At 54.2% G+C, this 23,247-nt stretch overlaps 2 protein-coding genes across 14 annotated transcripts; one reads left to right on the forward strand and one right to left on the reverse strand.

Annotated features, from left to right (window-relative positions):
- The first annotated feature begins 43 nt into the window (after positions 1–43).
- On the forward strand, positions 44–3,808 carry PNMT (phenylethanolamine N-methyltransferase). 2 transcript variants are annotated; one of them, XM_082372180.1, is made up of 3 exons: positions 44–365; positions 2,436–2,643; positions 2,769–3,808. In XM_082372180.1, the coding sequence occupies exons 1-3, from the start codon at positions 191–193 to the stop codon at positions 3,208–3,210; spliced, it is 825 nt and encodes a 274-aa protein (XP_082228306.1). In that variant the 5' UTR covers positions 44–190; the 3' UTR covers positions 3,211–3,808. The 2 variants fall into 2 exon arrangements, with proteins under 2 accessions (XP_082228306.1, XP_082228305.1); XM_082372179.1 differs by lacking the exon at positions 44–365 and adding an exon at positions 397–1,894.
- A 100-nt stretch (positions 3,809–3,908) lies between these two features.
- PGAP3 (post-GPI attachment to proteins phospholipase 3) lies at positions 3,909–20,273 on the reverse strand. Of its 12 annotated transcripts, XM_082372172.1 has the most exons (10): positions 17,770–17,907; positions 17,172–17,220; positions 16,444–16,541; positions 15,492–15,644; positions 7,895–8,197; positions 7,502–7,564; positions 6,772–6,833; positions 6,291–6,427; positions 5,813–6,017; positions 5,313–5,641 (listed from the first exon to the last, which is right to left on the reverse strand). In XM_082372172.1, exons 2-10 carry the CDS (start codon positions 17,218–17,220, stop codon positions 5,578–5,580), a joined length of 1,134 nt encoding a protein of 377 aa, XP_082228298.1. In that variant the 5' UTR covers positions 17,770–17,907; the 3' UTR covers positions 5,313–5,577. The 12 variants fall into 12 exon arrangements, 9 of the variants coding, with proteins under 9 accessions (XP_082228297.1, XP_082228301.1, XP_082228298.1 ...); XM_082372170.1 differs by lacking the exon at positions 17,172–17,220 and having other exon boundaries at positions 17,770–18,322; XM_082372173.1 differs by lacking the exons at positions 17,172–17,220; positions 17,770–17,907 and adding an exon at positions 17,664–17,733.
- Between the last annotated feature and the right edge of the window lie 2,974 nt (positions 20,274–23,247).

Genomic DNA, 23,247 nt, shown 5'->3' on the forward strand with positions numbered 1-23,247 from the left:
AAATATGGCAGAGCTAGTGGGTCACCCCATGCTCCCGGGGGTGGGGGGGAGGGTTGCAGGGACAGAGCTATAAACAGGGTGGCTGTCCGTCCAGTCCCCCTGACTCTGCTCTGAAGTCCTGGCCTCTGTGTCCAGTCCCCTGGCACTGGGCAGTGCCCAGGAGGCCAGTTGGCATCCAGGGTTTGTTTAAATGACCTCACGAAGAATACGGAAGGGGCTGGCACCGGGACTGTCCTTAGCTGTGCCTCAGGGTGTGGATGGGGTCAGTGACCCCAAGGCTGACCTCTCTCTTGGTTCTGAATCCAGACAGAATCAATCCTTGGCTGGGGTCAGGTGTTCCACCCTCCCTGCCCTGGGAGCCCAAGGTGGGTTCTTGGGGGTAGGGTGTGTGTGTGTGGGGGTCAGGTTCCTGTCTGTGACCCCTGCAGCTGTTGTGGTGACTCATGTCCCAACCTGGCTGCCTGGCCCAACAAGAAGACACTTCCCCTTTGGGACAAGGTGGGGGTAAGGGTGTGGCACAGAGGAGGCCAGGCGCTGGTAGCCTACCCAGGGCCGAGAGGCACTAGACTTAGCCAGAGGAGGGTCCCACTCCAGGAAGACCATGGAGATGGCCCCGCAGAATCCACTTCCCATTTGGGAGGATAGGAAGGGAGACCCTGGCATCTTGACAGCCTGGTACCTGGAGTGCCAAGCAATCTGCAGGCCTGCCCTGGCCCTGCTCCCCCAGAGGGGGCTGGAGTGTGGGCTGGGAGATGAGAAGGGTCAGACTCCAGACCAGGCGACACACCTAATCCCTTGGCGCCCGAAGGCTCGGATCGCGTCCCTTGGTACCCCTGGCAGCCTGGAGAAGGCTCCCCACGCTCTTCCGTCCTCACCTGGGTCCCTCGCCCCGGACATGACGGGAACGTCCCGAGCCTTCCGCCCTCGGCGGCCCCCAGATACGCGGCTGGGAGCCTGCAGGGCCCGGGCTGTTCCGTCTGCTAAGTGCTTTATCCCGGCTCGCCTGCCCTATCGTCGCTGCCATCTGACGGGCGGGGCCGGAGCTCTGCTCTGGGGCCCCGGGGCGACCGTGGCGGAGGCCAGAACGGACTGTCCTTTCTGGAGTCGGGGCGGGGGGCGGGGGGCGGGGGGAACGCTGGAGGACGGGGACGAAAGAGAGGCCTAGAGGAGAGGCAGAGAAGGGGAGTTGGGGTGACCTCACTAAGAAAGGGGAGTGGATGTTGGACAGGGTGTCCCGGAGGTGTCCCTGGCGCTGGGAGCTGGGAACGGGGGAAAGGGCTAGCTTGAACCCTGGCCAAAAAGAAGGGAAGGGTGCCAGGCAAAAGGGGTGAATGGCTGCCGGAGCTGGAGAAGAGCTACAGGGAGGAGCTGGGACTGGCTGACGCAGGGGTCTAAGGAGTCTGGGGGTACGAAGCTGAGGGGCAGGGCGCGGGAGCTGGCCCTGGACCAGGGCAGGTGAGGCAAAGGGTGGAGGGCAGCCGGGAGCAACTGTGGAGCAGGGGCGGGGACGGATGCTCCCCCCGTGTGTCTGCTGCTCCGACAGTAACGGAGATGGATGGGGTAGGGGAAACGCAGCGCGCGTGGCCCCGGGCGGCTCATCGCTCAGCCGCCGCCCCCGCATCAGAGAGGTCGGGGCGGGGGTCCGGCCGCAGATAAAGGCGAGCGGGGGACAAGGGCGGCCGCGGCAGCAGCATGAGCGGGACGGACCTGAGTCACGCTGCGGGCGCGGCCCCCGACCCAGACCCGGGCCGGGCGGCAGTCGCCTCGGCCTACCAGCGCTTCGAGCCCCGCGCCTACCTCCGCAACAACTACGCGCCCCCTCGGGGGGACCTGAGCAGCCCCGACGGCGTCGGGCCTTGGAAGCTGCGCTGCTTGGCGCAGACCTTCGCCACCGGTGAGCGCGGGGAAACAGGACAAGAAGGCATCAGGGAGCCAAAGGGGCGCGCACGCGAGAGCCAGACGGGGATAGGTAGTTAAGAGGTGAGAACAGAAGAGGAAGAGGAGCAGCGTCCCTCACGTGAGAGTGAGAGGAGAGAGTCGTGGGGAGAGAGGGTCAGGAGGGGAGAACACTCAGAACTGAGACGTGAGGTGGGGAATGCAGAATGAGGGGCAAAGGCGGAGGAGAGAAGCTGCCAGGCACCTGAGACTTCCCCCACTTCATCCTCACTGGTAGGTGACTAGAGTTTAGAGTCGTGGAACCTGAGTCACAGAGAGGTTAAGTTCATTTCCCCAGGTAAAAGTCAGCGGATGTTGGAGCCGGACTCAGACCTTGGTTAGTCTAACTCCAGAGCTAGTGCTTTTCCCGGATAGAGACACACTTCCAGGGGGAGAAGGAACAGAGCGGGAAGAAGCCACAGGTAAGGGAGGCTGTGACTGAGGCTGGGGGCTGCAGGCACAGGCCTAGCACCAGGACCTGCTTCCTCTGCCCCACCCAGGTGAGGTGTCTGGACGCACCCTCATTGACATTGGTTCAGGCCCCACTATATACCAGCTGCTCAGCGCCTGCGCCCACTTCGACGACATCACCATGACAGATTTCTTGGAGGTGAACCGCCAGGAGCTGGGGCTCTGGCTGCGAGACGAGCCTGGGGCCTTCGACTGGAGCGTGTACAGCCGGCATGTCTGTCTCATCGAGGGCAAGGGGTAAGGGCGGGGGGCATGAGGGTTGGGCAGGGGGTTTCCCACGGAGTGGCTGGTGGGAGGCAACAGAGAACTGGGTGTGGGCAGTCCAGAGCCCTGGTCCTGACTCTGCCTTCTGAGTCAAACAGTGAATCCTGCCAAGAGAAGGAGTGCCAGCTGCGAGCCAGGGTGAAGCGGATCCTGCCCATCGACGTGCACCAGCCCCAGCCCCTGGGCGCTGGGAGCCTGGCGCCCCTGCCTGCCGATGCCCTGGTCTCCGCCTTCTGCCTAGAGGCTGTGAGTCCGGACCTTGCCAGCTTCCAGCGGGCCCTGGACCACATCACCACACTGCTGAGGCCTGGGGGGCACCTCCTCCTCATCGGGGCCCTGGAGGAGTCATGGTACCTGGCTGGGGAGGCCAGGCTGGCAGTGGTGCCAGTGCGTGAGGAGGAGGTGAGGGAGGCCCTGGTGCGTAGCAGCTATGAGGTGAGGGATCTGCGCACCTACATCATGCCTTCCCACCTTCGGACAGGCGTAGATGATGTCAAGGGCATCTTCTTCGCCTGGGCCCGGAAGAAGGTGGGGGTGTGAGGCCCCAGTGCGCACAGTGCCGGCGGTCCTCCCCCGCCTAGATGCCCTGTTATCTGAGGTGGCACCTAATAAATAAGTCCATGCTGGTTAGTGTAAGTGCAGTCTGTGGCTCTCCTGGGAAGCAACAAGGGCCCAGAGCTCTCTCTTGTGTTGTGGGCGTATGGGAGGCATCAACCCTGGCCTTTTTTCCACAAGCTTCCATGAAGGTAGGTTTCCGTACACTCATTCTTCCCAAACTAAGGAAAGCCAGGGTCAGAGGAAACTCACTCAGCATCTGCTGTGTGCCAGGCACCTGCTAGGCCCACTCAGTCCTCACACTCGGCAGCAGGTCCTGTTATCCTGTTTGCAGGTGAAGCTCAGAAAGGTTAGGAACAAATAAATAATAGTGGAGCTTAGTGGAGCCCAGAAGGGGAGGAGAAGGGGGTAATTAGGAGAGCTTGCAGGGGCTGGTGCTACAATCCAGGCACAAAGGCCAAGGGAAGTCAGAGGGGAAGAAGAGGCAGCAGGTTCCTCTCCCAGCCCCCACTACGAGCGGGACCGCAGCTCCATCCAGATCTGCTGTTGCCCTGAATCTGGTCCTTGCCATCCCCACTCCCATGGGCCTAGGTAGAGACGCCATCTGCCCGTTGCCTCCAGCCAGCTCTGTCTTCTTCCCTCCAGCCCACCCTACTTACACAAATGAGCTGGAAAAGGGTAGGTGAGTCTGAGAATTGGTTTATTAAGAATGTCCCTTGCCACCCTCCTACCTTAAAATAGTTCTTAGTATCAAAAGAAGTTACAGGTCACCCAAGTCCCTGAGGTTGGAGTCCCAGCTCAGCGCCCTTACCCACAGGGAGAGGCAAGAGGGCAGAGAAAAAGCAAGAATCCAGACTCCTTGCTCCAGTCACAGAGACTGCCTTTGGATGGAGAGTTTCTGGAGCTCCACATTCTGTCTTTGTGGCGCAGGAATGTGCTATGGCCGCTGGCAACTGGCAGGGGTCACTTTTACCAGGGTGTAGGTAGAGCACGGCCCCTGCCTGCCTCTGGGAAGACCAGAAACCAGACCCAGCCAAAGCCTTCTCCCCTCCTCACCCAGATTGCCCCCTCCCTCCCCTGGGTCAGGCAGTGGCAAAGGGGCTTAGCAGGCAGGGCACTGGGGTAGGGGCTGGCCAATCATGTCTAGGCAAGGAGGATCCCCACTTTTCTTCCTCCCTCTGCCTCCCAAGGGGCTGATTCTGGGGGAGATCTTGGGTTGTGCAGAAGCCCCATGAGGTTCGTAAAGAGGAGGGCAAAAGAAAGGAACACATATACACACATGCAGCCTGGACACCCTTACCCCCGCCAGATCTTGGGGGCACCCTGGCTTTCTGCCTGGCCTGGGGCTGTGTATAGGGTTGGTGCTCAGTAAACGGCTGTCGACATGATTTGATTCTCCCCCCCACTGCGTGGCATTCACACTCCCCTGCACTTCCACTCAGTCTCTGCACGTTCCCCTAACCCACACTAACCCGCCTGCCCCCCAACACCACACTTCAAAACCACTCACATACACCCCCACTTTCCACACTGCACAAGGCCAATGCTCACACACACTGCCCCACCCAGCATCCCACACACCCCAGGCCCGTGTCCACCATCCCGTCACCTACACACTTGGTCTCCCTTACACACTCACGTGCGGGCTCCCAACCAGAACAGCAGCACAGGGGCCAGAGGGATTCCTGTCCTGGGTTCTCTGGGGTCCTGGTCCCGAACAGGGAGTGTGGTGAGGCCTCCTGGGGGTCTGACTGGGGCAATAGTCTGGGTGACACTGCTCCCCAATCCCAACAGCTTGGTCCCTCTAGATCCCATGGGGAGAATGAGACCTGCCTTGAAACTTGGGTAGCCAAAGAGCAAGCATCTAGTGCCACCTAGTGGTGCCCCGGAGGAGGGCACGGGGGTAACAGAAGGGGACCCCACTATATCCCCACAGGCCTGTGGTACCTAGTCTCCCAGCTAGACGGAGGGTTCTGGGAACCACCCAGGCAGTGAGGGGATGGGAGGAGGAGGCTGATGGGGAGGGGGAGGCAGCCCTCCTCTCGGTGGAGCTAAGAACACAGTTCTAGCCCAGTTCAGCTCCAGGGACCAGAGGGGTTGCCCATTTTCCAGCCCCAGATGTTATGAGGCCAGGTCTGAACTGACGCCAAGACCTGTGAGGGCCATGTGGGGGTGAGCAAGGGGGTGGGCAGGTTACATGATTCTGGTCCCACACCCTCCATGTCCAGCTTCAAGACGCTAAAAGGAAAAAAAGTCATCTCAAGGATTGGGGTGGCGGTGGTCGGGGGGGAAGAAGGGGAGCCAGCAGGGAGGGACAGGGTCCCCAAGAGGGCAGATCCGCTTCCAGGGCCTTCAGTCCAGTTTGAACTTGGCCTCTGATTCCTTCAGCAGGTAGAGGCTGTCATCTTCCAGAAAGCTGTGGGCCGAGGGAGGAGCCCACTGAGGTACAGCTCTGAGAGCGTCCCCTGGGGGCAGGGTGGGGTGGTGCAGGCGAGCGGGCAGTGGGTGACCAGTGCACAGAGGCCTCTAAGAAGCAGGCAAGGATGGGCACGGAGGAGGTGAGCACTAGGCAGGGAGGAGTACCCACCGGAAGAAGAGGACGTGAACAGGGATGGTGCTGATGTGCCAGATGGCGTGGGCATCCAGGACCCAGAAGAGAGGCGGGAAGTCTAGCAGCTCGAGCAGGGACAGCCCCTGCAGCAGCAGGACCACCACGATGCACTTGCGCACGTGGGGCAGCCGCTGCCGATTCCGCAGGCACCAGGTCAGCCACCACGCCGCGTTCACCAGGCCTGGGTGCGGGTGGGGGCGGGGAGAGCTCATTCCCGGACCTCCTTCTCTCCTCCCAAAGTCTCTCCTAGCCCCCATGCTCTGTGACCCCAGGGCCCCCCTCAGGGGCTCCTCCCAACCTCCCCCCTCTCCCACCCCCAATTCTTTTCCCTTCCCTCCCCCTAAGGGTCTCTCTAGAAGCTCCTTCTCTGGGAACAGCACCAATGCCCACCTCCACCCCAAACCAGCAGCTCTGCAGATGGTCCAGCCCCCCCAGAGACCCTGTCCCACCTCACCGATAGCCACGTTGGCCGCCAGGTTGTAGCCATAGTCGAAGCGGACGAGGCTCAGGTAGGAGACGTGCGCCGTCAGCATTAGCAGCAGGAGGGCCCGGAAGGCACTGGCCACGGCCGGGCGGTGCAGCCCCACGGTCCTGCCCCGCCACCCAGAGCTGCTCAGATGTAGGGTGACCCACCCCCGCAGCAGCATTCCCTGAAGCGTCCCCTCACGCCAGCAGCAGTGTGGGGGAGCCGCTGCCCCTCTCCCCCATCAAAACAGGCTAGCAGGGCAGGCCTCCAATTCCTGGCGGCCTTTGCCAAGGTCCTCGGAAAGAGCCAGGGCCCCTGATCCCACCACAGAGTCCCTATCCAGAGCTGTCTGGAGCGTATGCACGTGCAAGATGAAAGCCCTGGGACAGCACCCCCAGGGGAGAGACCGGCGACCCCTCTCTGCCCCCAGGGCCTGATTTTGCTCGCACAGCAGCCAAGGCGGGCTCACCTGACACAGCACAGATAGACTGAGTGTAGGATGACAGTGGAGGCACAGAAGTAGTCCATTTTCTGAGGACAAGGAGAGCTGGATGAGGGACCAGTGTGTGGGCAACAGGCGGTAGACAAGGCTTCATGGAGGGCAGGCTCCAGAGAGGACCCACTAGGGATGGGGGCAGGAGGGGTGGCAGAGGCCCAGCCAGCGTCTAACGTGGGAGTCCTAGGCCTATGGCTGGTGGAGACATGTCTCGTGCTCCTTTTGCCTATCGCTGTTTCATGCCTGAATTCAATAGACTGACTCTTGTATTCACATTATACAATTTAAAAAAAAAAGTGTGCTCAGCAGCAAGGCTTTAGAGGTATTGGTAGAGGGTGCCCGCCAAGACTCCAGAACGTGAGCGCATGCACAGAATTCAGAGTGTGGTCTGGAGTTCAGCAGCTGTGGGCTCAAGTCTGGACTGCACTCCTTCACTGGCTGCAGGATGCTGGGCAAGTGATTTCACCCCGCCCAAGGCTCAGCTGCCGCATCGGTTAAGAAGAGCCAATAATCACACCTGCCTCACGAGGGTCAAGTGAGGCTCAAGTGCACTAATAGGTTTAAAACGCCCCGCGCACAGCAAGTGCTCCGTAAACCGAGTCAGTACGAGGACTAGGAGAGAACGAAGAGCCAGCTCTGCCCCACCTCTCCTGGCTCCTCCGGGGACTGTCTCCAGCAGAAACGGGGGTGGGAGGGCGCTCACCTCTGTGAGGTCGGTGTCCCTGGTGTGGAAGACTGTGGACCAGAACCAAGCATTGAGGGAGACCTGAGGAGGGAAGTGGCTGGTGAGTGTGGTGCCCCAAGGTGGGGAAGACCCCCCAGAGGGCTCACATCCATCTCACTTTGGGGAAAGGGATCTACAGAGCTGAGAAGCATGCTTCCCCTGGGCCCTGGAGCCCATGGACTGGACAAGCCCGGGCCCCTCCACCCCCACCCAGCCCGGGTCCCTCAGGCTCAGCTTCCCACCACCCTGAACCCCCAAGGCCACGGGGGCTGCAGCCTCCACAGGTTCCGGCCTGGCCTGGGAACCAGTTCCAGCAGAGTCAAGTTCCCCGGTTACTCAGTGGCTAACACAACAGCCCCCGGGGAACCTCACCTCCTCCCCCAACTGGCAGGTGATCATGACAGCCCCACCCGGGCCAGGCGAGCCAGTGACCTCAGCCTCTGGGGGCGGGAATGAAGTGGGTGGGGTGGAGGGGCTCGAGCCAGCTTGGGGTGTGTCCAGAGCAAGCAAGCGAGGGAGGGAGATCAAGTAGATCCCACTGGGGCCAAGTCTCTGAGGAGGAGCCTGGCCAACGGAGCCCAGCCTCCTCCCAGCTGGGCCGCCGGAGCAGGGCTGGAGGGGCAGTGGTGGGCAAGGGCCCAAGGGAACGCTGGAGGCCTTTCTCCTGGAAATTAACTGCAAGGAGAGAGCACACATCATCTTGCAAATGAGGCCTACCTCTCGTGGGAGTTGGTGCTGGCATTTCTTTCAGGGACTGCTGTGTCCACAGCAGAAGCCCAACGTACTGAAAGAAGGGTGGGCTGGGGTGGAGATACACACACTGGAGGGCTGGGAAACCAGTCAAAGGGAGAAACGGCCAAGGTCTGGCCTGGAATGCCCTGGAGGTGGAGATGGATGCGCTAGGGTGGTACAGGCCTGCCAGAGATGCGTAAAGGCCAGGAGCTGCTCGGTGGGGTCCAGTATACCAGGAAAATTGGCCAGGCAGCGGACAGAGGGAGCAGGGTAAAAAGCCACTCTCCAGGGGCTTCCCTGGTGGCACAGTGGTTAAGAATCTGCCTACCAATGCAGGGGACACGGGTTCGAGCCCTGGCCCAGGAAGATCCCACATGCTGCCAAGCAACTAAGCCCATGCGCCACAACTACTGAGCCTGCGCTCTAGAGCCCGCGAGCCACAACTACTGAGCCCGTGTGCCACAACTACTGAAGCCCAGGTGCCTAGAGCCTGTGCTCCCCAACAATAGAAGCCACTGCAATGAGAAGCCCGCGCACCGCACCAAAGAATAGCCCCTGCTTGCCGCAGCTAGAGAAAGCTGCGCACAGCAACAAAGACCCAACGCAGCCAAAGATAAATAAAATAAATAAACGTATTTAAAAAAAAAAAAAAAAAGCCACTCTCCATCCGGTATGTATGCAGAAGGAAGGTCAGAGGGTAGGATGAGTTCCCTAATGCAGGCTTGAGGGGGCTTATGAGGAAATGGGAAGAGCAATGGGGTGGAGGCCTGGGCTCTACTGCAAAGCTGGAAGTCTCTGGAGGCTCAGGGAGTCCGGTGTAAGCCTGTCTGGCCCGGGTCCAGGGTTGACTCTTGCTGCTTATGCTTCTCATGACCTGGGCACAGGCTTTGTCCTTCTGGGACCGAGCTTCCCCCTGGGACAAATCAGGGGCTGGTCAAAGTGATCCTTTGTCCCCTTTCCAGCCCTGATGTCAGGTGATCAGTCCAGGTCAGGCTGCTTCCTCCTCTGAGGACAGCCATCCTGTCCTATCCCTGGTGCTACCCTTTCCCCAGAGACAGCAATGGAGGCATGGTCCGGAGGCTGGAAAACGGGACAGGACAGAGTCGTTTCTCAGACTCTGCTTCTGCAGAGTCTGTGATACTCAGGGTCAGCGTGGGGAGAGAAGCAGGCCCGGGGCTGGAGACGGGGCCCAGGCGATCACATGGGCCAGGTCTCCTGGGCAGGCGAGGAACAGGGACATCCTTGGGGAAGAGAGTGGCCCTGGAGCCAACGTGAGGGGGAGGTGGTGGGGAAGGCAGCAGGGAATGGCAGCCAGCCAGGCCTCCTTGTCACCCATGGCAGGAAGGGGGAGGTGACAGGAGGACTGAGCTAAGTGGTGGCTGGAGGTTGGGGGGGATGCACAGGGCTAGGGATGGGATGGGGGTGGGGGTGGCTTGGTCCCCTGTCCAACCGCCTCCCCAGGGGGCCTTCCACTTACAGAGACCCACCTGAAGCCTGGACTCTGCACCCCTGAAAAGTCCCCTCTCCCCTGGGGAGTGTCCCATTATGGGGGGGCTCCTCTTCTGACCCTCTCCACAGATTTGGGAGATAGTGTCATTAAGAATGCAGGCCCTAGGGCCAGACTGCCAGGGTTCAAATCCTGCCTCTGCATTTCCTGTGTGTCCTTGGGCAAGTTATTTAGCCTCGCTGTGTCTCAGTTTTCTCATCTGTAAAATGGGAATAATCATAGTGTTGATAAGGATTTAATGAGCAATACAAGTACAGTGTACAGCGCAGTGCCCAGGAACAGGGTTAAACATTAGGAGTTACTTCGCCCCACCTTGACCAGTTGACCAGCGTGGGATCCTCACACCATTTCACAGACTTGAGGCCAAAGAGCCCAAGTCTGCCTCCCATACTCCCTGCCGGCCAGGGAGGTCTAGGCCGAGAAGGGGCGGTCTCCCCACAACTGCCTAGGCTCATCCCATAGTTCCAGGCTGGGGGCAGGATGTCTGGAGCCTCCATACGGAGATGGACTCTGGGTTCAAGTTCTGCCTCGGCCCCTAAACAGCTGTGTGATCTTGAGCAAATAACAGCTTCTCTGAGCCTCAGCTGCCTCACCTACAAAACGGGGTTAATAATAGCATCCACTGCATAAGAGGGTTGTGAGGACGATGTCTGCAAAATACGGGGCACAAAGGAGCCATTCAGTAAGTGGTGGCTGTTGCTGTGGCCTGGCACACGCTAGGTAACCCAGAAATGTCAGTTTCCTTCATCGTGTCCAGGGACTGACCCCCTACCACTTCCCTTCACCTGACACCCCCCACCCCCTGCAAAGGTCACAGTGTTCCAGGGCAAACCACGGGGCCCCAGGGTCTCTTGATCCCAGAACGCAGACGCCTCAGCTGTAGGAAGAGGCCCCGCCTCCCTGCTCCTGAGCCACTACCCCACCAGGATGCACCGAAGAGATGCTACTTCTCTTCACTCGAGTTTGTCATCAAGACTCAAGCGAAGGGACAGAGGGCCGTGGAAGGAAGGGACAGCCCAAGTGTACGGCTGCTCCCAGACTCCTCGGCCAAGCCTGAGTAGAATGGGGGGGCCGGGGGGATAACTGGTCAATCAGACAGGCCAGGAGGGTGATGGACGCCAAGAACTTTGCGTAAACACTGAGGAAAGGGGGAGGCGGGGCAGGTTGCCAACGAGGGTGGAACTGGTGGGGGACGAGGAAGGCTGGGCGGAGGGAGAGCAGGAGGCTGTTTCAGTCTGTTGGAAAATAGGAAAATTGAGACAAAAATATCACAGCCGTGAAACTGGTTGGATGCCAAGGGAGCCAGATCTGTCAGGAATTCGACCCCAGTACTAAGCCCCAGTGCTCGGGGCTGTCATTGACACCACCGAGGTGGGGACAAGTGGGTCTTTAAATAGCTCGGTGTCTCAGAAGTGGGGGAGGCAGAATGTTAAATATGACGCCTGCTGCCATCCTGGGCCCCCCCAGAGGCCTCAGGCAGGGCAAGCCGGCTCCAGTTCACTCCTGAGAAAGAAGTGGGCAAGAAGTGGATGGAGACTAGAGAAGGGGGGCTTTTTCCACCATCAAAAAGGATCCCTTGATTTCTTGCCATTGCCTGTTCCACTGGCTCTTGTCTGACTGTAGGGAAGTCCTTCCTGAAGTCTAGCCACCATTCTGCTGTAGCCTTAACCTGTCTCTTCTCACAGTTTCCTCAGCAGAGGTAGGGTACAGTTAGTCCCCACCTCCCTGAATCATCCTGCAGAGACAGTCTGGGATTTCCCGGCACCCTCAGCCTCACCTCCACCCCTGAGGACCTTTCCTTGTTGGATGAAGGGGCAGAGCACTGGTCTGGCCCGGCAGCTTTGGCAGAGAGCAGAGGCCCCTGATTGCACGAAGCCAAAGGTCTGTGGAGGGCAGAGTTTTGGTGGGCTCCTCCAAAGCCTGGCTGCTGCCCAGCCTAAGTCCAGGTCTAAATGTCAAGGCGGGGGTTGACTTCTTGTGCCAAAGCTTCATTAACTCTGCGAATTCCCAGAGAAAAAGACTGAGACCCACTCCCCTCCCCAAGATCTAACCTGGAGCAGGTGAGGGGGCCTTCCCACCCCACCCCACCAGAAATCAGGAGCCCCACTTGTTCCAGAAAACCCAGCCCAGGACAAAGTCCACTGCCACACCCTCCACAGAGCTTGGGATCCTTCGTGCTTGCAAACGTACACAGGACTAAAGATCAAGTGTAAGATCCAAACTGGATCATCAAAGGGAGTGTGGGCACTGAGACTCTGTCCCTAAAGGGCCTACTGGTGGCATGAAGGGGGGTCCCATGTCCCAGGACACCACATCCCGTAGGGTGCCCTGTGACACAGGCCCCAGGTATCTGTCCTCTCTCAACCTAACATCTCCTGATCAGTCCCTAAGGGTCCTTGGTCACGCTGGACTGCAGGGTACACCTGTGAGGTATGATCCTCACCAAGAAGGAAGCTGAGTGGCAGATGCCAGTGAGATGAAAGACCCAAGAAACAGGGAGATCAAGGCAAGAGCTGTGAAGTGACCACTGGCCTCTGGCACATGTCGTGAAGACAAAGGCTGGGACCCTCAGACCAGCACGTCTACCCAAGGAGGCTCTGAGTTTAGTTCAGAGAGATCAGGCAGGGCTGTCCTGTGCTAACAGGGGCATGGGCGAGGGGGCAGTAAAGCGGTGGGCCAGGCAGCAGTGTCCCTGGAAGACCCCAAGGGAAAGGGGACGGGTGTACTGTCCTCAGTTTCCCCACCCTTCCTGCTTTCTTTGCCAGGACCAAATTCCCTTCTCTGTGTGAGGCCTAAAACAGGAAGTAGTGGCTCTATCCCACCCATGCCTGTGACAGGCTGGGCTGATGCCAGGCCCTTGCTTACACAAGAGTCCTTGCCCCTCAGCCTGGCACTTGGGGCCCTCTCTGCTTCATCTTACCCCCCTCACCTCCCCTTCACCCAGCCACGCTGTGGTCAGGCTGACCTTCCCAAGGTTGCCTGTCTAGGCCCCACACTGACCAGCTTCTGCACCTTTGCTCCTGCTGTGCCCCCAGCCTGGAATGCTGGAATCTAACCTCCTCTCCTGCCACGTGCACACGTCTAAGCCTGACCAGGCCTACGAATCCCGGATGAAGCCTCTCCTCTTCTCTGGGCTTCCCTGAAAGACTTCTCCCCCAGACGATATGATCTCCCCACCTCACAGCTCCCAAAGCTCTCTCCCTGAGCCCTCCTCACCTCTGCCTCCATCCTGCCGCCCAGATTGGCAGGACCTGGACCTCCCACTTGGCTTAGCTCCTTGGGGCAGGGGCTTCAGACACCACAAGTGCTAACCCCTTTCTCCACCCACGGCAGATGCTCCATAAGCATTTCGCACAGCACGTGGAGACAGCCCAGAGAGGCACTAGGTGCTCAGGCCCTGCAGCCGGACAGCCCTGGGTGCCAGCCTGTCTGCACTATTCACTACCTTGTTAGCTGTTAACTTGGGGCAGGTTTTCCCCCCTCTGAGCCTTCCACAAAGCTCACAGTGGTATTACGAGGATTAAGTGAGAAAATGTATGTACAGAACTGAGGACCATGCCCGTCACGTAATCTGTGTTCCATAACGGATAAAAATCATTAATATCTATTGAATGGAAAGTGTTAGGGAGGAGCAACGTTACCCAGAGGCTCGACAGCCTCCTTGCTGCCCTCCTTCCGGTCCCCATCTCTCAAGTGTGAGGTTTGGCCTGGACTTCCGGCACCCCAACGCTATCAGTCTCCCCAGGGTCCTCAGAGATCTCAGGGTCGCCAGATCTAGGGGCGGCCTTCAGTCTCATCTTATTTGACTGAAGCAGAGTTCAGGAGAACGGCCTACTCTCTCCTTCCTGTCCTTGTCCCAGGGCTCCCCCAACCACACGATGGCCTCATTTTCCACCCACCCCTCTGGCCACCCCTTCTGTCTCTGTTGCTGGCTCATTCTCCTCTATTCAGCCATTAAGTTTTGGGGTTCCTCGAGGCTCCATCCTAGACCCCTTCTCTTCTCACCAAGTTCCCCCCTGGTGATCGCATCCACAGTTTCTATCACCGTCTCCTAAGCAGAAGCGCAGGGGTCATCCTTGATTCCTCTCTTCCCATCTTAGGTTATCCACACAGCCAAGATGGTTAAGACTGTAGACTCTGGAGCCAGATGCCTAGATTCAAACCCTGGCTCCGGGGCAGGTTATCTAACCTTTCCAGTCCTTGGGTTTCCTCATCTGTAAACTGGGGACAATAATACTACCTACCTCATAAGCTTGTTATGCTATTAACAAGGTTAATATTTATAACATGCTTAGAATGGTGCCTGGCACACAGTAACAGCTATGTAGTTGTTTGTAAAATAAATACATTTAAAAAATTTTAATGTCACCTCCAAAACATAGCTCAAACATACTTCTCTTTCATACCTTCCTTCCCAAGACCCGGGCCACCTCTCTAGTCTCGCTACTGTGCCCTATGCTAAAATTACCAACTAGGCCCCGCATCCACTCCTGCCCGCTCCAACCTGGTCTCTACACAGTAGCCAGAAGAGCAAATCTATTCACGAAGCCCCTTCTCTCCAACCCTCATTGCTTCATGAGGCTTTGACAGTCGAGATCCAAAGTGTTACTGAGCCTTCCAGGCTCTCCATCCCCGTCCATCTCCAGGCTCCACCTGCTGCCCACCTGCCCACCCGCCTCAAACCCCCCTCCCAGCTTCCTGCCTGGTTGGCCTCCTGGCCTTTCAGGTCCTCATATAATCTGCACTCTGTCCTGTCAGTGCACATTCCCTCATCATTCTGATTTGACCTCACACACCCCTTCCTCAGGGAAGGCTCCCCTGGATTGCCCTGTACTGGTCTAGACCCCATCACACACCCCGACAGCACACATCTATCCTCCACTGCACTTGTTCATAGCTGTCCTTTTATATTCAATTGTGTGCTTATGTGATTAGTACCAGAGGGCAGGGACCCGTCTGTTTTTATACACTTGTGGATCTCCTGCACCCAACAAAGCGCCTGGCACATAGCAGGTGCTCAGTACATGAACAAGTGGCTGCTTTGATGGCAGGTAGGTGAGTGAGTGTGGGCTGTTTCCCCAAGGCTCACAGTGGTAGCTCTGGTCTAGAGACATCCACTGCCACCTCTGACTCTCACACCCTCCCCAAGGTTGCTGTGGCTCCTTTCTGTACCACAGTCCCTGCTTCTCACACAACTCCAGGCTCTTGACGCTGGCTCTTCTGACCAGCCGTTCTGTGAAGCTCAGAGACCTCTCTGGATACTCAGATGGAACATATTTCAGCTTCTCCAGGGATGGTCTAAGACCACACTGAGCTCTAGATGGAGTGCTGTGGCTGCTACTGCCTCCAGGCCTTAGCTGGGGTTGACAGTGCTTTGAACCTTGCAGAGGGGTCCTTGGAAAGACCTGTGGTCCCCGCATGCTCCCTACCACCCACCTCCCTTCTGTGTTTGTAAACTGCCCTGCTGGGTGTTTTAGCAGCTTCCTGCTTCACGGCAAGAACAATGTTTCTTTCCTCTCTCCCTCTCTCTCAAACAGCCTGACCTAGGACTTTGCTAGAAAGGGAAGGCCTGATTCAGCACCTTCCCTGTTCTCCCCAGGCTCGACCATCCCATAGCTGCAACTTTAACCCTGGAAAACAGAGGGGAAGCTAGGTGGGTGATAATGGGGATCTAAGAGTTCCTCGTTGCTGGGTGAGGGTGTCGAGCAGGAATCCTGCCAGGTTACCTACCCAAGCGAAGGCCACGCAGGTGGGGTACATAGGGGATGAGGCTGGCACGGAGGTGCGGTAACGACAGAGCATCACCAGGCTGGCCAGGCCGTTGAGGAAAGAGGCCACAGCAGAAGCTGGTTCTTGGAAGCACAGGAACCGGAAGAAGGGCCACTGAAAAAGGAGCACATGGAGGGGGCCTGAGGAGCAAGCAACGCCCAGTTGGTCCAACCTACCTCTGCTTGACCTGCTGCATCACCAGGCCCCCAGCCGCTCCTCAGCTCTGGACCTTGGCCAAAGCCTCAGGGGCAGTCCCTCTTCAGATCAACGAACTCCCTTGCAGTCCGTGGCTGAGGGTTATCCCTCTATCCTGGCCAGCACTCACAGCACTGGGGAGACCAGGCGGGGCAGTGTGGATGGCTCAGTATGGCCTGGTGGAAATAGCATAGACCTGCCATCTAGAAGACACAGGTCCTAATCCCTCCTCTCCCACTAACCACAGCCCTCTGAGCCTCAGCTTACTCTGTGACAAACTGGGGAGAATAATTCTTGCCAAGCTCAACACTCCAGAACAAGATCATATTGGATCAAAAGGCATCAGCAAGCTGTGACTCGCTGGGCAATCTGAGGGGGTATTATTATTTTAATCCAGACTCCTACTGAAGAAGCAACAGAAAGTGTGCCAGGGGGATGCTCAGGGAATTTGTCTTTGTAGCAAGGTGGGCATCTCAACCACCCTAAGCAGCCCAGGACCACTCCCTGAGGAGACTCCAAAGCCTCCCAGATCCTGTTACCTCAAATCCAGAGGCAGGACACATTGTCCCCATCTGACGATAACCAGCATATTTTGAGAAAAACAGGTACCTGCCCCAAACACACACTCATCACCCCACACCCTGGCCTGCTTGGACAGTGTGGTCCAACTAGAGGCATCTTACTCCCATCATCTACCTACCCTGACCCTCCAACTCACCTTGCCATGGAACTGAGGCACTTTGTGACCTTCCTGGAGGTAGAGGCCAACGGTGACCCACATACACTCATACTTACAGTCATCCTGACAGGTCCATCCTGAAACAGATAAATATGGCCTGGTGAACTCCCCAGCATGGGGAGGCACAGAGAGAGCTCGAATGGGGCCCAAGCTCAAACACAGGCCAAGAGGTCCTGCAGGTTGGAGAGAACCAGAAGAAATCGGAAAATTCTAGATTCCTGCTTGGATGGATGAGAGATGGTGTAAAATATACATAAGGGAAAGGCATGTGTGTGTGTGTTTTAGGGGGTAGGAGTGTACAGTGAGCAAGTAGAGATGTTTCTTCTCTTTTCCTTTCACACAAGATGGAGACTTTGGCATCTGATGGACTCATCTGTGGATACCTGGGTTTATGTTTGCCTTTCCTGAACACAGGATTTTCTCTCACTCACCAGGGAGAAACCCTTGCCGTTTTACACCCCATCTATGAAAATGAAGCCCAGATTCTTCAGTCTGACTTTTAAGGCCCCATATTGCCTTTCTAACTTTATTTCCCACTACTCCTTTTCATGCACCCTGCTCCCTGAGTAAACCAAGCTGCTGGATGTGTCCATATCTGTCCAGGGCCTCCACTCTCTGTTCTTTCTGTCTGGTATGAAAAGGGATAGTAAAGAGAAGAAACGTGTAGTCAAACAGGCCAGAACTAAAAACTCCACTTTACCACTTACTGGCTGTGTGATTTTGGGCAGGACACTTAACCTCTCTGAGTCTCCCCATCTGTAAAAATCAGGTTAAGAGAATTGACCTCAAAGGGTTGTTGTGAAAAATAACTATTTTGACACCTGCCACAAAGTAAGTGCCCACTATGGCCACAGGCCTAAATTTAATGCATCCATCCAGAAGTCCTTCCTCTCGAGAATGTTCCAAGATAATCACTGCCCCCACCTCCTCAAAGCCAGAAACGATTCCTTCCTCCCTATTACTTAATCTAAGAGTCCTCTGGGGCTCAAATCATCCTCTCCCTTGCACTTGAGAAGGCTGAAGTCCCCTTGGGGACTGTAAGCCCCGAAGTCAGGACCCTGGTCTGATTTCAGTGTCCTTCCAGGTCTTTGTACCCAGGAGGTAGTAAATGCCCATTTGACTGACTAAATAAAAAGTAAATGAAGCTCCTGGTTGACGGACTATCTAATCACTCTGGGGCTCCACTCACTCACACTCACAATGGACCCGGGGGAGCAACTAAGGTACAGATTGCAGAGTGGTCTTCGGGGGCGAAAGGGGCAGGGCAAGTCCAATGGGCGGGGCCTACCGCGGGGTGGGGCTTACCTGCTAGACTCATGTAGATTGGCTGGCGGGAGCGGAAGTGCTTCAGTGCGCCCCCAGAACAGTTCCGCTCCTCGCACCGCAGCACGCAGTCGCGGTACACCGGCTCGCGATCGCCCTGGGAGCAGCTTGCTAGCGCGGCTACCCCAACCAGCAGCACCAGCCGCACCGTCCGCCCGGCCATCCCTTCACCCTGGCCCTCCGCCGGCGGAGGAGCTTAGGAATCTTCACATCCGGAGTAACCGGAAGTGCCTTGTGTTCTTTCATCTACTCTCCGCTGAAGTCCACCCCAGTTTAAATTAAAGTTCCCGGATTTTTTTGGGCGCCTGCCCCGCCCCTCGCCGTAGTGTTATCTGCATATAACAGACGTCAGGGTTAGGGGAGGGGAGACACCAGGTGGGTTAAGAAGCAAAATAAAGTGGTATTTTATCAATACCCGTCTTCTTTCTTTTCCAGGGCCTCTTTATTTGAGGTAGGGCTAGTTTTCTGTCCCCAGCCCTGTCGAGTTTCCACTCCCTAATGTACCCAGAACTGTCCATTTATCTCCATCTCCACTGGCACCGCCACCCTAGTTAAAGACATCATCATCTGTCGCCGAGGCAGCCGCAGTAGCCTCTTAACACATCCCCCTACTTCTACTTAATACCCCTCCAGCCCATGCTCTATTTCCAAAAATTCAAATTTGACCATGTCATCCTCCTTCATAAAATTCTTTACTGGCTCCCACTTGCCTCAAGATAAAATCATAACTCCACAAGCCCTGCACGATCTGGCCCCTGCCTACTGGTCTCCCTCACTCGTCTGCCCCAGACTCCCCTCAAGGGGTCATGTCTCTCAAGCCCCGTGGCTCTACCTCGTCTGTATCACTCTTGCTATCACTCCTGCTGATTCTTTTAGTCTCAACTTAAACACTACTTCTGGGGGTGATAACACCTGGAGGGTGCTATAACATACAGTGGTCTCTTTGTCTTGTTTACCACTCTACTACCAGCACTAGTACAGAATTTGCCTCAGGGTAGGCGCTCGCTAAGAACGCGTTGTGTTTTTTTTGTTTTGTTTTTGTTTTTGCTTTTGTGTTTGTTGTTTTTTTAAGTAAATGAACAACGTAATTCACCGTAAGAATTTGGGTGCCAAACCAGGGCTGTCAAATCACCAGTGTGATTCAGACCAAGCTGAGATAGGAGAGGTGTCCTATTTCAAGAAAAATTAACAGGAGGATATTTGGGAACAGGAGAACACTCGCTTTAGTATCACCCATCCTCCCCACACTACCACCAGCACAAACACACACACCTGTCTCATTGGAGCATTGACGCCTTGTAGCTAGATGCATAATTAGTGTGTGTGTAGATTAATGACTGCCTTTCCTCCTCTCCACTCTCTTCACCCCTGGTCAACTTTTTATCCTGGGAGGTGGAATGAGCTGGAAGTAAAATTGGATTCTATTCATTCACTCGTTTGGCAAACATTTCCTGAGCACTTAGCCCTAGCACCAAGGTGGCAAGGCACAACTCCAGGAGGCACCATTCACATTGTATGTTCTGTGAATGGCGCTCAGGGGTGCTTCATTCACATTATATTTTCTGTGAATGGTGTCTCTTCCAGTTAAATATAACATGAATAGTGTCCCCTGGAGTTGGGCACCCAGTTGATACTGATTGGGAAGCTGAAATGAACAAAACAACCACTCAGCCCTCCAGGAGCTGATGGAAAACAATAGAGTGCTAATACTACTTTGCATCTGATGGATCGGTTCATTTTTTTTTTTTAATCTTAAAATTTTATTTTTTAGTTTTTAATTGAAGTATAGTTTATTTACAATGTTGTGTGATAGATCAGTTCTTTTATAATACATTATTTTATTTTGTCCTTACTGTAACGCTTGGATGAACCTTTTTATGAGGATCCCCATTTAAAGATGAGGAAATTTAGGATTAAAGAGGATGAAATACGGACAAAGCAGGAATTCTCCCTTTGAGAGAACACCAAGGTAGAAATAGAGCTCTTTTAAAACTTTTAAGGTTCCAATTTTGGAAGACTCATCCTATATTATATCAAACATACTAAAATGTGGCAACACCCACATTAAAAAAATTTATAAGTAACTATATATAGTTGAATTGAGTTGCTGTAAATAGTTGACATATTGTTACATTTTGTACATATTTAATAAATATTATTTTTTTGTAGTTTTCTTATTGTATTTTGGAGCTAACATTGAAAATTTGTTCATGTCTCAAACATTTCATAGGTCCTTGAAAACTCATGGCTACCTGATGGAGAAAACAATCCTATGTTAAAGGTGGAGAGGGCAGTGGAGACATCTGTCATGTTGTCCTGGTGGGAGATGAGGTGTTGTTTCTCTGGGACATCTCTTGAGAGTTTTTCCTGCCAGAAGAGCCCTACACAATTATCAGGCTTCTCCATCTCCCCACTTTTCAGCACAGAGACCCTCCTTTCCTTCCCCACAGAGCCCCCTCAGCTTAATCTGCTTCCTAACTTGCATTTGGTTTCTTATGTGAGTCACAGCCTGCAAAGTCATTGATTCATTCCTTCAACTCAGGCTTACTGAGCCCTACTGGGTGTCAGCCATTGCACTAGGAAAAAAATAGGTGAATCAGAAATCCTTCCCAGTCCAGGGAGGAGAAAGACAAAGCAAACATTATAGTGTGCTGAGGGCTCATAGGCAAACTGACCATATTCTTAGAATAAAAATTGGAGGATAGTCTACAATGAGGGTTCCTAATTCATCAAATATGTATTGCAGTTTACCACGGGCAAGTCTCTGGGGACAGAGTGATGAACAAGGTGCCATCCTTCTCATGGTCAGAGGAGGGAGACAGACAATAAATGAGTACCAAATAAAAGACTAAGATAATTTCACTGCTAATGTAAGAGCACATTGGTATGATCACTATGTAGGATCATTTAGCACTGTGTAAAATATACATACCCTGTAATCCGGTAATTTACATAGACTCTCTAACCAGCAATTTCTCTCCTAGGTATATCTACACAATCTCTAGGTATATCTACACAAGTGCAAAATGGGGTAAGTACAAAGCTGTCCATGGTAGCATTGTTCATTATTTTCAATAGCCAAAAAAAAAAAAAAAAAAAAAGAATGGGACAGATTTATAATGTCCTGACATAGCAAAGCCTTCATGATATTTTTGGTAAGTATAAGAACGGTATGTGTGTTTGTGTGTGTGTGTGTGTGTTTACACATCACCTCATGTGAGGAAAAATAAGAGTATATATTATGTTTGTTATTTTAGAGACTGTATCTAGAAAGATATATAAGAAAGTGGAAATAATTGTTGCCTCTGGGGAGAAGGGGAATTGTGTGTCTGGGTGACAGGGAAGTGAGGGACATTTTTTATTCTTGTACTTTGAAAAATTTGTGCCGTCTGTGTATGTCATCAGTTAAAAAGAAAGAGAAAATGTAAAAAAAAATTTCATGTGGTCACAAGCATTGAGTTATATAATTGGATAATGTAAGTGAGGGAGGGAGGGCAAGGGAGTGGGGAGGTAGGTGGAGGCTACGTTGGATTGGGTGGTCAGAGACTTTTTGAGAAAGTGACATTTGAACTGAAACTCTCATGACCAGAAGGAACCAGCCCTGCTAACACCTGGGGGCAGACTGTTCTAGGCTGAGGGAACAGCCAGTGCAAAGGCCCTGAGGCAGGAACAAGTTTGGCATCTTTGAAAAACAGAAAAGCAGGCTGCATGGCTGGAAGGCTGTGAGACTGAAGCAAAGGCCAGAGACCAGATTCTAGAAGGTCTCAGGTCACAGGGAAGAGTTTAGGCAATGGGAAACCATTAGGAGGTGTTTTAGCAACAAAGCGAATGAAATGATCTGATTTATGTTTAAAACATTTACTTTTTAAAAAAATTATTTTTATTTATTTATTTATTTTTAAATTGAAGTGTAGTTGATTTACAGTGTTGTGGCAATCTCTGCTGTACAGCAAAGTGACTCAGTTATACACATAGACACATTCTTTTTTTAATACTCTTTTCCATTATGGTTTATCTCAGGGTACTGAATATAGCTCCCTGTGCTATACAGTAGGACCTTGGTGTTTATCCATTCTAAATGTAATAGTTTGCATCTACCAACCCCAAACTCCCCGTCCATCCCTCTCCCTCCCCCTCCCCCTTGGCAACCACAAGTCTGATCTCTATGTCTGTGAGTCTGTTTCTGTTTTGTAGATGGGTTCATCTGTGCCATATTTTAGATTCCACATATAAGTGATATCATATGGTATTTGTCTTTCTCTTTCTGACTTACTTCCCTTAGCATGATCATCTGTAGTTGCATCCATGTCGCTGCAAATGGCATTATTTCGTTCTTTTTTATGGCCGAGTAGTATTCCACTGTATATATGTACCACATCTTCTTTATCCATTCATCTGTCGATGGACATTTAGGTTGTTTCCATGTCTTGGTTATTGTGAACAGTGCTGCTATGAACATGGGATGCATGTATCTTTTTGAATTATAGTAAAACATTTACTTTGGTATTGTGGGGGAAAAGGAGGCGATTGAAAGCAGGCAAGAGCTGTAGAGTGAAGATCAAAGGCCAGCGCATTTGCCTAGAGAACTGACAGAGGCTTAGACTGGTGGTGGGAAAAGCTTAGATGTATTGGAAGGGGAATTGATAGATCTTAAAGACGATTGGATGGAAAGGGCAAGGAAAGGGAGGCATCAACAATGTGGGTTCCATGAATGAATTCATCTGAAACTGGAATTGTCCCCCCACATCAGGATTTCATGATTGCACTCGCTTTATGCTTCTGGAAGCTTCTTAGCCTCCTCTTACCCAAACCAAAAGCCAGAGGCAAGAGTGTCCTCATTCACACCCCAGTGGTCTCTATCTACAGCAGCAAGTGGGGTGAGCTTGGGGTCCTGAAGGCTTGAATGGAGCAGGAAGACCCAGTGCTTGTGAAACAAGGAATCTGGAATCTGCCAAACAGATGACTCAGTGGGGCTTTCAAGGGACAAGTGTAGGGGTTGAAAGGGTCACGACCCCCACACCAAATCCTAAAACACTGTGACCAGGGACCATTCAGTCCAACTCTCTCATATTTCAGATGGCGAGGTGAAGCCTTATTCAAGGCCACACGGCCCAGCTACAGTCTGAGGACAGACCCCAGATAAAGTAAGGGCAGATGGTGAGCAGCCAGCACAAACACACCGACAGCACAGGACACGGGATCACAAACTGTGACAGCTGTGTGTGCACAGGCCAAGATGGACGGCACGGGTGCTTCATGTACATGCATTAAAGCCAGGTGAGGCCGAGAGCACAAGTGGCCTAGGGAGGGAGGAAGGCAAACTACGCAGACCTTGGGCCTGCATTCCTGAGATGAGGGTGAGGGGCTGAGGGAGGCAATCAGCATGCTCAGGGTCTAACGTGTCTGGTGTGCCCTTTGGGCTCTGCTCCTTTGCTAACATGGGGACTGGGGCTAATCCTG

The sequence above is a fragment of the Balaenoptera borealis genome (assembly GCF_965194805.1).
Source record: "Balaenoptera borealis genome assembly, chromosome: 20".
NCBI classification, from domain to species: Eukaryota; Metazoa; Chordata; class Mammalia; order Artiodactyla; family Balaenopteridae; genus Balaenoptera; species Balaenoptera borealis.